The sequence below is a fragment of the Drosophila takahashii genome, chromosome X, assembly GCF_030179915.1.
Source record: "Drosophila takahashii strain IR98-3 E-12201 chromosome X, DtakHiC1v2, whole genome shotgun sequence".
NCBI classification, from domain to species: Eukaryota; Metazoa; Arthropoda; class Insecta; order Diptera; family Drosophilidae; genus Drosophila; species Drosophila takahashii.
This window is the reverse complement of record NC_091683.1, coordinates 9,213,172-9,227,518: the sequence shown is the minus strand read 5'-3', so window position 1 is coordinate 9,227,518 and position 14,347 is coordinate 9,213,172. Positions and strand designations below refer to the sequence as shown.

At 41.7% G+C, this 14,347-nt stretch overlaps 4 protein-coding genes across 7 annotated transcripts; 1 reads left to right on the top strand and 3 right to left on the bottom strand.

Annotated features, from left to right (window-relative positions):
* Positions 1–47: 47 nt before the first annotated feature.
* Positions 48–3,157, bottom strand: wus (TM2 and DnaJ domain-containing protein wurst). The gene is made up of 2 exons (XM_017148937.3): positions 2,817–3,157; positions 48–1,515 (listed from the first exon to the last, which is right to left on the bottom strand). The coding sequence occupies exon 2, from the start codon at positions 1,495–1,497 to the stop codon at positions 256–258; it is 1,242 nt and encodes a 413-aa protein (XP_017004426.2). The 5' UTR covers positions 1,498–1,515; positions 2,817–3,157; the 3' UTR covers positions 48–255.
* Positions 3,158–3,606: 449 nt separating this feature from the next.
* Positions 3,607–5,212, bottom strand: LOC108062310 (zinc finger C4H2 domain-containing protein). The gene has a single exon (XM_017148913.3). The coding sequence runs from the start codon at positions 4,923–4,925 to the stop codon at positions 3,903–3,905; it is 1,023 nt and encodes a 340-aa protein (XP_017004402.2). The 5' UTR covers positions 4,926–5,212; the 3' UTR covers positions 3,607–3,902.
* A 539-nt stretch (positions 5,213–5,751) lies between these two features.
* Positions 5,752–7,320, top strand: Nprl2 (Nitrogen permease regulator-like 2). Its single transcript, XM_017148932.3, has 2 exons — positions 5,752–6,111; positions 6,169–7,320. Exons 1-2 carry the CDS (start codon positions 5,920–5,922, stop codon positions 7,228–7,230), a joined length of 1,254 nt encoding a protein of 417 aa, XP_017004421.2. The 5' UTR covers positions 5,752–5,919; the 3' UTR covers positions 7,231–7,320.
* On the bottom strand, positions 7,272–9,070 carry LOC108062325 (ketimine reductase mu-crystallin). 4 transcript variants are annotated; one of them, XM_070218682.1, is made up of 4 exons: positions 8,984–9,070; positions 8,130–8,921; positions 7,879–8,076; positions 7,272–7,816 (listed from the first exon to the last, which is right to left on the bottom strand). In XM_070218682.1, the coding sequence occupies exons 2-4, from the start codon at positions 8,875–8,877 to the stop codon at positions 7,752–7,754; spliced, it is 1,011 nt and encodes a 336-aa protein (XP_070074783.1). In that variant the 5' UTR covers positions 8,878–8,921; positions 8,984–9,070; the 3' UTR covers positions 7,272–7,751. The 4 variants fall into 4 exon arrangements, with proteins under 4 accessions (XP_070074783.1, XP_070074784.1, XP_070074785.1 ...); XM_070218683.1 differs by having other exon boundaries at positions 8,963–9,035; XM_070218684.1 differs by having other exon boundaries at positions 8,130–8,912; positions 8,963–9,034.
* Between the last annotated feature and the right edge of the window lie 5,277 nt (positions 9,071–14,347).

The window sequence follows — 14,347 nt, the reverse complement described above, 5'->3', positions numbered from 1 at the left end:
AATTCTACATGATTTTTGGAATTTATCAAATGATTTCGTGAGTCTGGAATATTTTTAAACAATGTTGATCTACGTTTAATGATACATTTACATAAAAAGAAATAAATATGAACATAATTGGTTATTTGGGATTCAAGATTATAGCTTATTGGGTAGTGTTATCAAAGATGATTCCATTTACTAGAAGAACTGTGATCTTTTTGATTTATGCTACGAGTCGTGGGCTTCTTAGACTAGAGAGAGAGGCGGCTGCCCTCAAAGGACGATGGCCTCGTCCTCCTGGTACTGCTTGTTCTTGCGCCGCCGGTTGGACTTGATCTTGCTGAGCACACTGTACGCCTGCTGGATCTCGATGAAGCGCTGGTGGGCCTGCGGCCGCAAGCCCTCGTCCTTGACCTTGTCGGGATGGTGTTCCTTCGAGAGCCTCCTGTACGCCGCCGTGATTTCCGCCTGCGATGCGGTGGCACTGACGCCCAGAACCTTGTAAGAGTTCCGCTCGCCATCGACGTCCATGCTCTCGAAGACCTCCTTCCAGGTTTCGTACCATCCATGGTGCTGGGCATAGTTGTAGGTGTCCTGCAGCGCCTGCTTGAGGTCCGTCCACCAGGCGGAGGCCAGGAAGTTGTGGATGGCCTCGTGGATGGGCACCTCGCCGCCGTCCTCATCCGAAATGGTGCCGTTAAAGTACAGGAAGCTGGCCCAGAAGGCGCAGTAAATGATGACGGCGGTGGTGAGCTTGAAGCATCGTTCGCCTGAGGATCCGCGACGAGGAGGTGTCCTGCGCCACTGCTTGGAGACGCCGTCGAAGGTGAGGGCCGCCACCAGGCCGGTGAGGAGCAGGGAGTAGGTCTCATCGTATATAAGATACCTCGCCGGATACACCAGATAGGCGGCCAGCAGGCAGTGCCACCAGACGCCCTGCTCCCGCCCAATATTGCCCACCAGCCAGACGCCCAAGGAGACAAAGAGCGGAATGGCCCAGTGCAGGAAGCTCAGATCCCAGCCGGCGACCAGCGTCTCCGGAATGGCCATCGAGCACACCTGGCCGAACAGGTGGCCGATCATCACCTGGCCCACAAATCGCTTGGAGGAGTACGTGGGCTTCGGATGAGCCTGCAGCCTGGCCACGAATTCCCGGACGAAGCGCGGATCCTCGTTGGCATCCCGCACATACTCGGGGATCAGGAAGAGCTCGCCCATCCAGCCGATGCCCATGTAGCCGCCCAGGGTGCACCACCAGACGAAGGCATGGCGATCCCGGTGCAGGTACAGGTGGTGCAGCCCGAAGATCCCGCCGAAGAGCCAGCACAGATAGGCGATTACAACCGATTTCTGGGGCGGCAGAGCATTGGCCTCCTTGTCCTTGCCCCTGGTAACCTGGGTTTGGGTGGGATCACCATTGGACTTGGGTTTCTGCGACTTCGAGGGTGATCCGCTGGGCGAGTCGTGGCTCTTGGACTTTCCGGCGACCGGCGATACCGTTTGCTTGATGCCCATGGTGTTCTAAAAGGATTACTGTAATGAGAGAGAGTCGAAATTGGATTATAAGTGGGGTTTTAAGGGGTTTCAATGAATTTGGTTGATATAAGACCAAAACCATAGTGGTTTTTTAGTTAAAAATTCGTATTTCAAATCGTTGGGAACCATTTTCATAAAGCTGGTGTGTAATATTATGTTAAAACTATATCCTTATTTTCAAAAAACATTACTTTCCAACTAATATTATTATTCTAAATTATTATTATATTCAATAATAACTATACCCACATGAAATATAACAAATATAGTAGTTTTTTTAGGTCAGACTAAACCTTAGATCGAAATTTACCTCCTATCCAGACTCTATATTACTATAATAAATTACCCATAAGCACCATAAGCTTAAAATATCACTTTTTGGGAATTTTTAACAAAGTAGGTATAAGATATTACATTAAAACCAGGGATCGCAAGTAAGAATTACTTTTTTAAAAAAATTGACAAATAAGTCTTATTTTTCAATTTTTATTATAAAAGTTGACAAATAACTCTTATGCTTCAATTTTTATTATAAAAATCAACAAATATTTGTCAACTTTTATAATAAAAATTGAATTGAAATAACTCTTGAACTGTGGGGTACATTGGTTTAAAATTTATATATGTATAATCTACGCTTTAATACCTTTCTGTTGATATGCCATATGTCCCCAAAATATTTTTGATGATGTAAAAAATATTATTATTATAAAAAATATGTTGGGGACATATGGCATATCAACAGAAAGGTATTAAAGCGTAGATTATACATATATAAGTTTTAAACCAATGTACCCCACAGTTCAAGAGTTATTTCAATTCAATCTTTATTTTATTATAAAAGTTGACAAATAACTCTTATGCTTCAATTTTTATTATAAAACTCAACAAAATTGAAGCATAAGAGTTATTTGTCAACTTTTATAATAAAAATTGAAAAATAAGACTTATTTGTCAATTTTTTTAAAAAAGTAATTCTTACGTGCGATCCCTGATTAAAACTATATCTTTATCTAAAAAAAAACATCAATTTCAAAGAAATATTACAAATTTAAAAAAAAAAAAATTTAAAATAAAAACTTTACACACATAAAATATAACAAATATATTAGATATGGGCTGTTTACCGCATTTAAGATCACCTTGACTTGCTTTTTAGGTCAGCCAAGTGCTTAGATCGAAATTTACCGCCTATCAAGACTCTATATTACTTTAGTATATTAACCATAAGCTACTATAATATTACAGTTACAGCTAAAATATCACTTTTTGGGTCACTTTCGGCAGGAGGCACTTACCCACACTCGATCGACCTCAATTTCTTGTGAAATTGTCGCTGCGCAGGCGCAACTTCTTGGCCACGACTGTAAGTGCGGCGGAAAGAGAGGCGGAGAAAGAAGAACTTTCTCTTTTCACAAATTCTACGCACGCAGCAGCAACAACAAAAAGAACTAGTTGAACAGGAAAAAAAAACAAAAAATAATAAAACACGTTAACCGATGCGTTGAAATAGGATTCTTGGTAAAATAATAACCGAAACGAGCGAAATGAACAAACAGCAGCAAAACAAACTTGTTGTTTTGCGGGCCGAATTAAAAAATTGAATAAAAAAAAACCGAACTTGACTTTCGGCTTTGGAGGTGGAGAAACATCGGTGTCATCGATATTTTCCAAGCACCGATATTTAACAGGCAGTCATCGATGAGTCTCCCCGGATGATCTAAAATGTTATGTTTTAATTCGTTTTTAGATCACATATATTTTTTATATATATTTTTAATGAATTGCCTTTTTTATTTATTTTCAATCTAATCTAATATAGTCAATTTTTATAATTCCTATTTTTTCACTTAATTAAATCATAAAATCCACAATATTATAGAAAAGGGCCTTTAAAAATAAAATACTTTTATTGATTTTTAGATCACAAATATTTTATATATATTTTTAATTAATTGCCTTTTTCATTTATTTTCAATCTAATCTAATATAGTCAATTAGTACATTCCCTATTTTTATTTTTTTTTTTTGTATTTTATTAAATCATGAAATCCTCAATACTAAAGAAAAACGCCTTTTAAAAATGAAATACTTTTATTGATTCTCTTGTTTTGTTTTTTGTTTCGCTTAATATGGCATACTCGCATATTTAGCATGGCTTACATGTATAAAAAGAATTTAATTTGACACATTATTTTGAGCTTTTACAATAAGCTTAGCCTTAGCCTACGATTAAAGTAAAAAATAAAAATCCCTTTTGGATTACCAACTAAAATGGTTATGAGAAATTCTTGAAGGCAGGTGCCCCCTTGCGTTGTAATACTTTTCTTGAGGATTAATAAATAGACGAGGCAAAAAAAAAAGGGTTAACTTTCGTCATCCTCTTAGTTGTTCTTCTTCTTGGGCTTCTTGGGGTTGCGGGAGCGCGACTTGGCCTTGCAGAGCGGACAGATGGGCGCGTTGCGGTGGATCTGCTGGTGGCAGGACAGACAGGACTTCATGGGCGGCGGCTGCTGGCGGAGATTCACGTTGAAGTCGGAGCGGAACGAGGGATGATGGCCGATGCCGATGGCGGGCGACTGCTGCAGCCGATTGCTGGGCGGCGGCGGTGGCGGCGGAGCCGAGAAGTCGCCCTTGCCCAGACGCACTGCAGCAGCGGCCGCAGCGGCGGCGGCGGCGGCAGCACTGCCTGCGGATCCTGGTGGAGCGGGCGGCATGAAGGCATGACCGGGATTGCCACCGCCAGCTGAGCCGCCAACGGAACCACCGCCGCCTGGTCCTCCGCCGCCTCCGCCACCGCCTCCCTGGCCGCCGCCCGAGGGCAGAGCGGTCACGGTGGCCTCCGGCGGCATCAGCGGATGCCGGGCATGCGGACGGGCCAGCGAGGAGTTCTGGTTGACCGAGGCGGCCGCCGCTGCGGCAGCTGCTGCTGCTGCCGCCGCCGACTGGGCGGCCACCTTGAGGAAGTTGGTCTGGAAGCGATCCTTGGAGATCGGACTGCCCTCCTCCTCGTGCAGATCCCTCAGCGGACTCAGGCCGAGGTAGTCGCGGCGCATGTGGTCAATCTGGTACTTGAGGGCCAGGTACTCCTCGTAGACCCGATTGGCCATGTCGAAGGAGCGCGTCTGATTCTCCTTCGTCTGCTTGATGATGTTCTCCATGTCGTTGATGTCGGCGTGAATCTGACGCAGCTCCTCCACATGCGACATCTTCTCCTCGAGCAGGTGCTCCATCTCCTTGCGGTACTCCTCCAGGCACTTCTCCTCGTCGTCGCTCAGCTTCACCTCCTTGATGATCCGCACCTTGAGCTTCTCCAGCGAGAGCGTCTTGTCGCGGATGTCCTTGATGGCCTCCAGTTTGGCGTAGTAGTGGCGCTCGTTGGAGCTCGAGATCTCGCTGGTGGCCATTGTGGGCGCTCTATTTTTAATCTTGTATTATATTTATAGCTTCGACTGATTTTTCACCCCCCACTTCCCGATGGGCGAAGGGCTATTCTGCAGTGTTTCACTGGGATAATGCTTCCGGATCGGGCTGATCGGCTGCACGGCTGATCCTGGGGCCTCTAATTAAGTTAGCTTCAATTCGGGGGCAGTTATCCTGGACTTTTAATTGATTTCTTCGCTGTTTATTTGACTTTTTTCGCTGCTCTTTTGTGTATAGTAGTAGTGATGCGAGAAGGACGGCGATGTTTTCAGGGCGATGTTTGCGTTGATATCGATAGATCGATATTTTGGATTTTCAGAAATTATTTTCGAAAATCATTTCGTTAAAAAGTATTTATTATATCCCTAATATATTAATATATTAAAGAGTTGGCATGTATTTGTAATGAAAAGAGGCGACTATTTTGTTTACAACTATTTATAAATTGTAATCCTTATTTTCGTTCCTAAAAATCATTTTTAATTTAATTCCCAATCGATTAACATTAAACCGTGGAAAATAAAACCCTTTAAAAGGGTATGGTCGCACCCTAATTCCACATGGTACCAGAGATTTATAAATAAAACCTTTTCCTTTCTAATACCAAAAAAGCCCGCTTCATAAATTCACTCAATGAATACATAGGCTTATTAATTAATTAGACAAATAAAATTACAATTAAAATTAAAAAATTTTGAAAAATGGCACGTCTCCTTCAGCGATGGCAATGAAAAATACCAAGCGAACTAAAATACCGCCGTGTCTCCATGGTATATTCCAGTATACCTCCCCAGACGGTCACACTGGGGTGTCGTGTTGTTCAACAGTTAACAGTACAGTAGAGTGCATAACAAACAACAGCATAACAGCGCACTCCGCCACTGTTAAGCGCACAGGGGCGAATCTCGGTGCCTTTGGAGTCGCCACTTGGATGCGGTTGCGGATGCGGGCAGAGGATGCGGAAGCGGTGATACTAGCATGCATTCCCACACGAACGAGACGCCGGCGGCGGTGGCTGGAGCTCCGGGCGTGGTCACGAACGGAGCAGGAGGATCGGCTGCTGCCGCTGGAGGAGGAGGAGGAGGAGCACATGGCAGCACGGAGGGCAAGATCCGGTGCATCTTCCTCAGCGAGTTCGATGCGACGGCGGGCTGCAAGATAAGCTGCCAGGTGAGCCGGTTCCCAGATAATCCCGATAAGATAAACCAATTCCAATCCCACTAATAGGTTCCCGATAACTACATATCCAAGGATGTGTTCGACGCCATCAACGTGTACATCATACCCAAGCAGCACCTGCAGCGCTGCATCCTCACCGTGAACGCGATGAACGTGAAGATCGTGGGCTATCCGGTGGGCATCCAGGACCAGCAGAAATACGCCCGCAACGCCTTTCTCTTCAACTTGTGCTTCGTCTGCGACTCGCGGGCACGGAGCGTCCAGTACGAGCCGGTGGTGAAGAAGCTGTCCGAGTACCTGATCATGATGGAGGAGGAGTCATGCTTCCTGTCGCGCGAGGACGACAAGCGGCGGCTGCAGAAGATCTTCGAGACGGTGCTGCGCGATCTCAACGAGCGCAAGGTGGCCACCATTGTGGAGGGCGACAATACGATCTACCTAAAGATAGTGATGCACAAACCGGATCCACCGCCTGTCAAGGATCACATGGTGCCGCTGCTGCTGGCCAATCTGCGCGACGCTCCGCTGGACAACTGGGACCTGACCACACAGCAGATCCTGCCCTACATCAATGGGATCAATCATGTGGCCCGCATTGCCGCCGAGGCGGATGTGGAGACGGATCTGGTGAAGTCGTGCATCCAGAATTTGGTCTACTACGGCGTCGTCCAGCTGCTGCCCATCCTGAAGTACAGCAACGTCTACATGACCCAGAACCTCAAGCATCTCATCCAGAGTGCCGCGCTGAGCGGCGCCTGCCGGAAATACGTGGCCCTGCGTGCGGAGAAGACGCTGCCCAGTGTGCAGCGCATCTTCCAGTTCTACGCCTCGATGACGCACGGCGTCACCCTGCGCGCCATCTGCCAGCGCCTCTGTCCGCAGCACCACAACATCGACGAGCGGCGCATGGTGATCTTCGGGCTGCAGCATCGCTTCATCCGCTGCATCCACAAGTACCCTGTGTTCACGGGCTCCGTGCCCTCGGGACGCCAGAAGATGTACACCGGGCTGATCAGCTTCGACGAGATCTGCTGCAAGACGGGCCTCTCGCCCGGCACCATCGAGCGGGACATCGAGAAGGACACGAATGTGACTGTGATCTGGAAGTGATTGGGTCTGGGAGGTGGGACGGGTATTTGTAGGCCAACCGATTGTTATGTTTCCAATAGCTTTTTTATATACACACATGTACAAAGGGAAGATTGGTTTTAAGTGGGTTTAAGTTAAGTTGTGTTGGGTAAAAGCTGCTCATTTGGGTGAACAAGTGAACATTGTTTTTTTTTTCTCTCACTCAGTTTGCTCACTTGTTCATTTGTTTATTTGTTCATTTGTTCATTTGTTCATTTGTTCATTTGTTCACTTGTTCACTTGTTCTGTTCTGTAAAACAGAATGCAAAATGCATCCTAAAAGTAAAAAGAAATACTTTTTGTGCCAAAAACAGCAAGAGAGCCACTGAGCAAGTGAACAAAAAAGAGCAAGTAAGAGAGCAAAACTGAGCAAGTGAGCAAAAATGAACAATTCACTTAAGTGAACCATAAAGAACAAGTTCGAAGGACCATGTTCACTCACTCAGTTTGGTGAGCAACTCTTTCTCGTTCACCCACTCATGAGCAACCCAAGAACACTAAAGTCAAGCGCTGGCGAGGATGGCCTCCTGCAGCGCCTGGGCCACACAGGCGTCCTCCGAAGCCATGCCTGCAAATGGGGATTGGGATATAATATCTAAAAAAGTCAGAAATACCCAGAGATCGCGTTACCCATGGACTGGAAGATGGAGATGTCCGCTGATCCCGGATAATTTCCCTCCAGGATAACAGAACCCAGTTCGGCGGTGATCTCGGCTGGCAGACCCACCAATTCCGACTCGGCATTGGCATAGCAATCCACATAGACCTTCGAATGCTGGTAAATATCCGGAGACAGCTCCGAAAAGTGCACTTCGCCGGCACCCACAGCTAAAAAACTAGAAGGTAAGTATCTTATTTGGAAACCCTAAATCGAAACCCACCATTAATGTGAACTCCTCGATGGCTCTGTTTTAGATCTTTGCGATAGATGAGCGGCTCCTTGGCGTAGGTGGCTATGCAGATGACATCCGCTTCCTGGCAAGCTTCCCTGGCACTTGGGCTAACTATTATCTGGGTGTTACTAAACCTGGCAACCAATTCCCTTGCCAATTCCTGGGCTCTCGCCTCCGTGCGATTGTACAGACGCAGCTGCTGCACCCGAAAGTTGGCACAAAAGGCCGCCGCATGGAGTTGCCCCTGGACGCCGCAGCCCACGATGGCCACGTTGATAGGCATTTCCCGCTCGGAATGCAAACCGAAGCGCCGGAAGTACAGATATTTGGTGGCCACCAGCGAGGCGGCGACTGTGCGCCAGGTGGTCAGGTCGGTGCCCTCCATGATGGCCGAGAGTCGACCGGTTTGATGGTCGAAGAGCAGGACATGGGCATGAATGCTGGGTAAAGGGGGATTCCTCTGGTTATTCCCGCTGAACGAGGTCACCAGCTTGCAGGCCAGCGTGGAACCCAGGCTGTAATCTCCCACGAAGGCGGGCATGGTGAGCAGAATCCCTGCTCCTTCCTTGCCGCAGGCGGTGAAGCTCCTCTTCGGCTGGATGGCATAGGATGAGGATGAGGAGGTAGTCTTAACTATGGCCTTGAGGGCCGATTCCACTGCCTCGGTGACCAGCGGCCAGGTGAGAAATCGACGCACTGCCTCCGCATCGTAATAAACTGGTGGATTTCCGCTCATTTTGGTAAGTAATTAAATTTGTAAGTCAGGTAACTCTGCAGAATCTAAATTTGTACTTCTTTTTTACAATTCCTAGTTAACTAACCATAACCTATGAAATATTTACTTAGTTAAGATTAGAAGAATCTCAAAGATAACTTTACAAAATCGAGATTGTAGCTTTAAGATTAAAGATCAGCTGACCAGTGTTGCCAGTATTGGCGAAAAAGTTCAACTTTAAATTAGTTTCTTAAACAAGAAAATAATTAATTTTTAATATATTTAAGAATTTTCTTTTTATAATATTATGTTATGTTATGTTAATAATGTTTTATAATATTATATTTTTATAATATTTAATTGTTTGCTTTTGTAAAAATCTAAAAAGAAAAATGAACTAAAAAATACCGTTATTCAGTTCATCAATGGAATTGCGGCAAAATTCAAATTTGTAATTAACAGGTAAAGTAACTAGATGAAACACTGTTGTAAAAATTGGAAATACAACTAAAGGTTGGCGGTCAGTTTTAATCAGGAAAGAAAGACCTTTATAAGTGAAAAACCAACCAAAAACCAATTTTCACGGCCGACTGTTTTTTCCTCATTTCTAATGCAGTTTTCCCCATTCTTCGGCGTCGCTGGGAAAATGCATTTTCACCGCACGCCAAGGGCGAAACCGCGAAATCGGCTCAAAAAAGGGAAACCGCTTCTGTCAACGGCTTTATCGCGCTGAAATGATTCTCGCAAACAGCTGGAAACTGAACCACATCCACATTCACATTCGCAGCCACCTCGTCCAATCCAAACCAATTCAAAAGGCCCAACAACCGACACGAAAGTGAAAAGCGAATGCACTTTTCCGCGGCTGCAGCTGATAGGAAAAATTAATTTATGTATGCCCCGCCATTGTTTCGCCCGGGCCATCTCATTTTCCCAGCCGCTAATTCAAATTTTGACATAATTTCTTCACTGTTCGCCTCCGTCGCCTGCTTTCTCGCCTTTGTCCCAACTCCCAGCCAATTTCACTTGACTTGACCTTTGCGAGGGGGTTTTCTATAGGTTTTCATGCACTAACCAAAAAGAAAAAAATAACGAAAAAATCATTGCAAATGTCCCGAACGCATTTTGAATGAAGATTAGAACGAAGATTGTAAAGTGCATCGAAACCATTTTATAATGACTTCATATAAAAATCTTATTAATATTCAAATATTTAAAAATATTGCAATTATTTTTACAAAACTTGACCATTAAAGATATTCCAAAAAATGACTTTAAAATATAATTTTGATCTAGTTTTTAGTCAATTATACTTGCTGAATATCAGTTATCACTATATCGGTTTTTATTATATAATATTTATAATAATGTTATATTTTACAAAACTTGCTTACAAAAAATTTAACCAGTTCCTGAGTTTTAGTCGGTTTTTAAAATTATAATTTTAATGGGCTCCAATAATGAAATATTTAATGCAAAGCTTTCTTTGCATTGTTAAATAACAAACAATTCTTATTATTATTATTGAGATTATTAGTTAGTTACTTATATGATATTAATTAATTATTTATTTATTTCTTAGTGCATGGGCTTGGATTTCGGGTGGGTCCGGACTCCGGGGCCTTTTGTTGCGGTTATGTGGTGGCGGCCTTGGGAATGTGCAGTTGCTGGCTGATTTATATTCGCCCCGGAGTGCCACAAATCAAAGTCGAGCTGCTGCCGCTGCTGACTCATTGGAGTGGCTCCTGGTTTGCCGAGCTGCGACCTGTTGCATGCCCCACTCCTGGAATCACCGCCAGAACTAACAGAACTGCCAGAACCACCAATCGCACCACCGGCAGCACCACTTCTAAGTGTTCTGACCTTGCTGGCGGGTAAGTGGCTGGCCATAAATTTTGGCATTGCGCAAAAGCCACCGCCAGCAGGCTGCTGCTGCAAAAACGCCCCGATTCCGATTTCGATTCCAATCCCAAGAATCCATATCCGAAAAGTGAATTGTCGCCGACGCTTTGAATAAATTGCTAAACGATTTGGCAAGCGCCAAAATGTAATGGCCAAAAAGGATTTCGGCTCGGTGAGCATAAATTTGCGGGCCAAAATCAATGACGAGGCGTACTCTGATTGCATTTATTGGCCAACTGCATATAAGGTGCTGCTTGGATGGGGAGGATATCTACACTAATTAGAACTGTGGTGTACATAAAATAAATCAAAGGTTCTAGTTTTTGGATATTTTAAATATTTATTTCCCTGTTTTTAAAGGAATGTTATTTAAGTACTTTGTATTATGTATTTATTTATTATACCTTATTGATTGATATGATGATAATATAAATCAAATGCACTAATTCAAGGAATATTATTCACTATTATTATATTATAAATAAAATCAGTGTCTTAATGATTTGAAATGATGATATAAATTATCTTTACTGTTATAAATATTTATATTAATAAATATTTAAATTATATATTTTAAGAGTTAATCGCATAAATTTAAAAATAATTTAAAAGGATTTTAAAAAAACTTTAAGATACATTTTCTAAAACTTCGCCTTCAAGTTGGCTGAAAAGCCAACACACAAATGTTTCATTTTCATGTCATTTTCGCTGGCGGCTTTTGAAATTGTAACGGTAAGTGTAATAGTTATAGTAACAGTAACTGTAATAGTAATGGCAATAGTCTACTAAAACTAAACCACACACAGAAACAGAACGTTGCCACACCTTTTCTTCGTAGAGCTGGATTATAATTTTTTACTGCCTTATTTTTGCCTAGTCTTTAGTTTTGTATTTTTGTTATTGTTTTAGTGCGCGCCCGCACACTTGGCCAACACAGATACACACTCACACCAGCGCAGGCCGTAGGTTAGAAAAAGGAAAGTCGGCTAGCGCGAAAAACTGAGAGCCAAAGTTTCGTATTTTGTATTTTGTAGATCAATCTTGGAATGGGTTTGTGCCGTTAGCCGCCGGCGACGTCGTCGCTCACTAAAATGTTGTTTGTCCTTGGAGAATGTGGCAAAAAAGATAGAAAAATGCTATGGAAAAAAATTGTAAAATTATAATATACATATGCGCACTGTTACCGTTGGAAGTGCACGTGGAAAAAATCGTTGTTTTATTCTTCTAATAATAACCCTTAAAAAAGGAGTGCTAACAACTGTTCTAGTTCAAAATATATTAGAATAAGATTTGTTGAACCTGTTCATTTGATTTATAATTTTTAAAGGCTTTTGTGGTTTTACATTGGTATCATTAGAATAGATAAAAATATTATTTAATTTTATACAAAAATAAAATGTAAAACATAAAACATAGTGAATCCACATTTTAGTTAAAGTAAAGATAAAATTTAGAGTATATCAACTGAATATTTTGTTACCTTGCTAGAAAAGTTTTTTTATTACACAAATTTCTTAAAACTAGCTAGAAAAATTCAAAATATTGATCAACAAATTCGAATTAATTTTTGAATACTTTTTTATACAAAAAAATAAATACGGAGTCTTCTTCGTGATATTTTCTTTCAGTGCTGCGATATATGTGTGCACATATCTGACGACGACTATAATTGTGCCGTTATGTTTAGCGTTGGCGCCGCACCCAATGGACTCCACTGAGCTGCCCGCTCCCGTTCCCCCACCCCCCACCATACAATCCCTCCTCCCATTACCGCCCCCGCCCACCCGATTCCCCACCCCCCGCCAACCACCACCCGCTCCACCAATTAGATTCGATCGGCAGTATTATTTCTTGTTATTGTTGTCCGACTCATTGCAGCCATTGCCTTAGTTTGCCTTTGTCTAATGATTTCGATTATTGGTTTGTTTTATTTTCCTCCTTTTTCTCTGGTTTTCAATATATTTCTGTTTTTTTTTTTTTGCATTTTACAACTTCCGTCTGTGCACTTTGCATTGAGCTAAAACGGCTAGAATGACAACAAATGCAAATTGGGAACGAAATGAAGTAAAAACTGTAGCAAGTGGTACTTGGTTGAAATGTAACTAAATTTTTAAGACATTTTTAGAAAGTACTAATTATAACCTTGCAGGGGTAATATAATTTCAGTCAGATGTTTGCAACGTAGTGAAGAAGACGTTTCCAACCACATAAAGAATATATATTATTCTTGATTAGCACCGTTAGCCGAGTGCAGTTTTTAGGCCAAAACAATCTATATATTGACTCAAATATGGATTGTCATACCTTTCTGAACTTGTTATTAAATTTCCTAACGATTGGCATTTAAACCTTGACATTTTATGTATTTTTAATTTTTCGCAAAAAATCATGGGGTACCCCCTTATACAAAAATTAAAAATTGGCGAAAATTTTATTTTTCCAAAATTACACAGAAAGTTTTATGGATTTATAGCAAATTTTGTTATCTGTTCAAAACAGTATGAATTTTTGGTGTAGGACCATTTTTGGCCAAGTTACAGCAAAAAAACCAAAAGAAAAAATTCCTATTTTTGTCAAAAACTGAAATCGCGAATTTCCAAAAAAAAACAAAGCCCGTTTTTTCGCTAAAACGTTGCAGTTTTTTCGCTATAACAAAGCAAATACTGATTCAAAGTATGGATTTTCATACCTTTCTGAACTCGTCATTAAATTTCCTAACGATTGGCATTTAAACCTTGACAATTTATTCATTTTTAATTTTTCGCAAAAAATCATGGGGTACCCCCTTATAAAAAAATTAAAAATTGGCGAAAATTTTGTTTTTCCAAAATTACACGGAAAGTTTTACGGATTTATAGCAAATTTTGTTATCTGTTCAAAACAGTATGATTTTTTGGTGTAGGACCATTTTTGGCCAAGTTACAGCAAAAAAACCAAAAGAAAAAATTCCAATTTTTGTCAAAAACTGAAATCGCGAATTTCCAAAAAAAAACAAAACCCGTTTTTTCGCTAAAACGTTGCACTTTTTTCGCTATAACAAAGCAAATACTGATTCAAAGTATGGATTGTCATACCTTTCTGAACTCGTTATTAAATTTCCTAACGATTGGCATTTAAACCTTGACAATTTATTCATTTTTAATTTTTCGCAAAAAATCATGGGGTACCCCCTTATAAAAAAATTAAAAATTGGCGAAAATTTTATTTTTCCAAAATTACACGGAAAGTTTTATGGATTTATAGCTAATTTTGTTATCTGTTCAAAACAGTATGAATTTTTGGTGTAGGACCATTTTTGGCCAAGTTACAGCAAAAAAACCAAAAGAAAAAATTCCAATTTTTGTCAAAAACTGAAATCCCGAATTTCCAAAAAAAAACAAAACCCGTTTTTCGCTAAAACGTTGCAGTTTTTTCGCTATAACAAAGCAAATACTGATTCAAAGTATGGATTGTCATACCTTTCTGAACTCGTTATTAAATTTCCTAACGATTGGCATTTAAACCTTGACAATTTATTCATTTTTAATTTTTCGCAAAAAATCATGGGGTACCCCCTTATAAAAAAATTAAAAATTGGCGAAAATTTTAT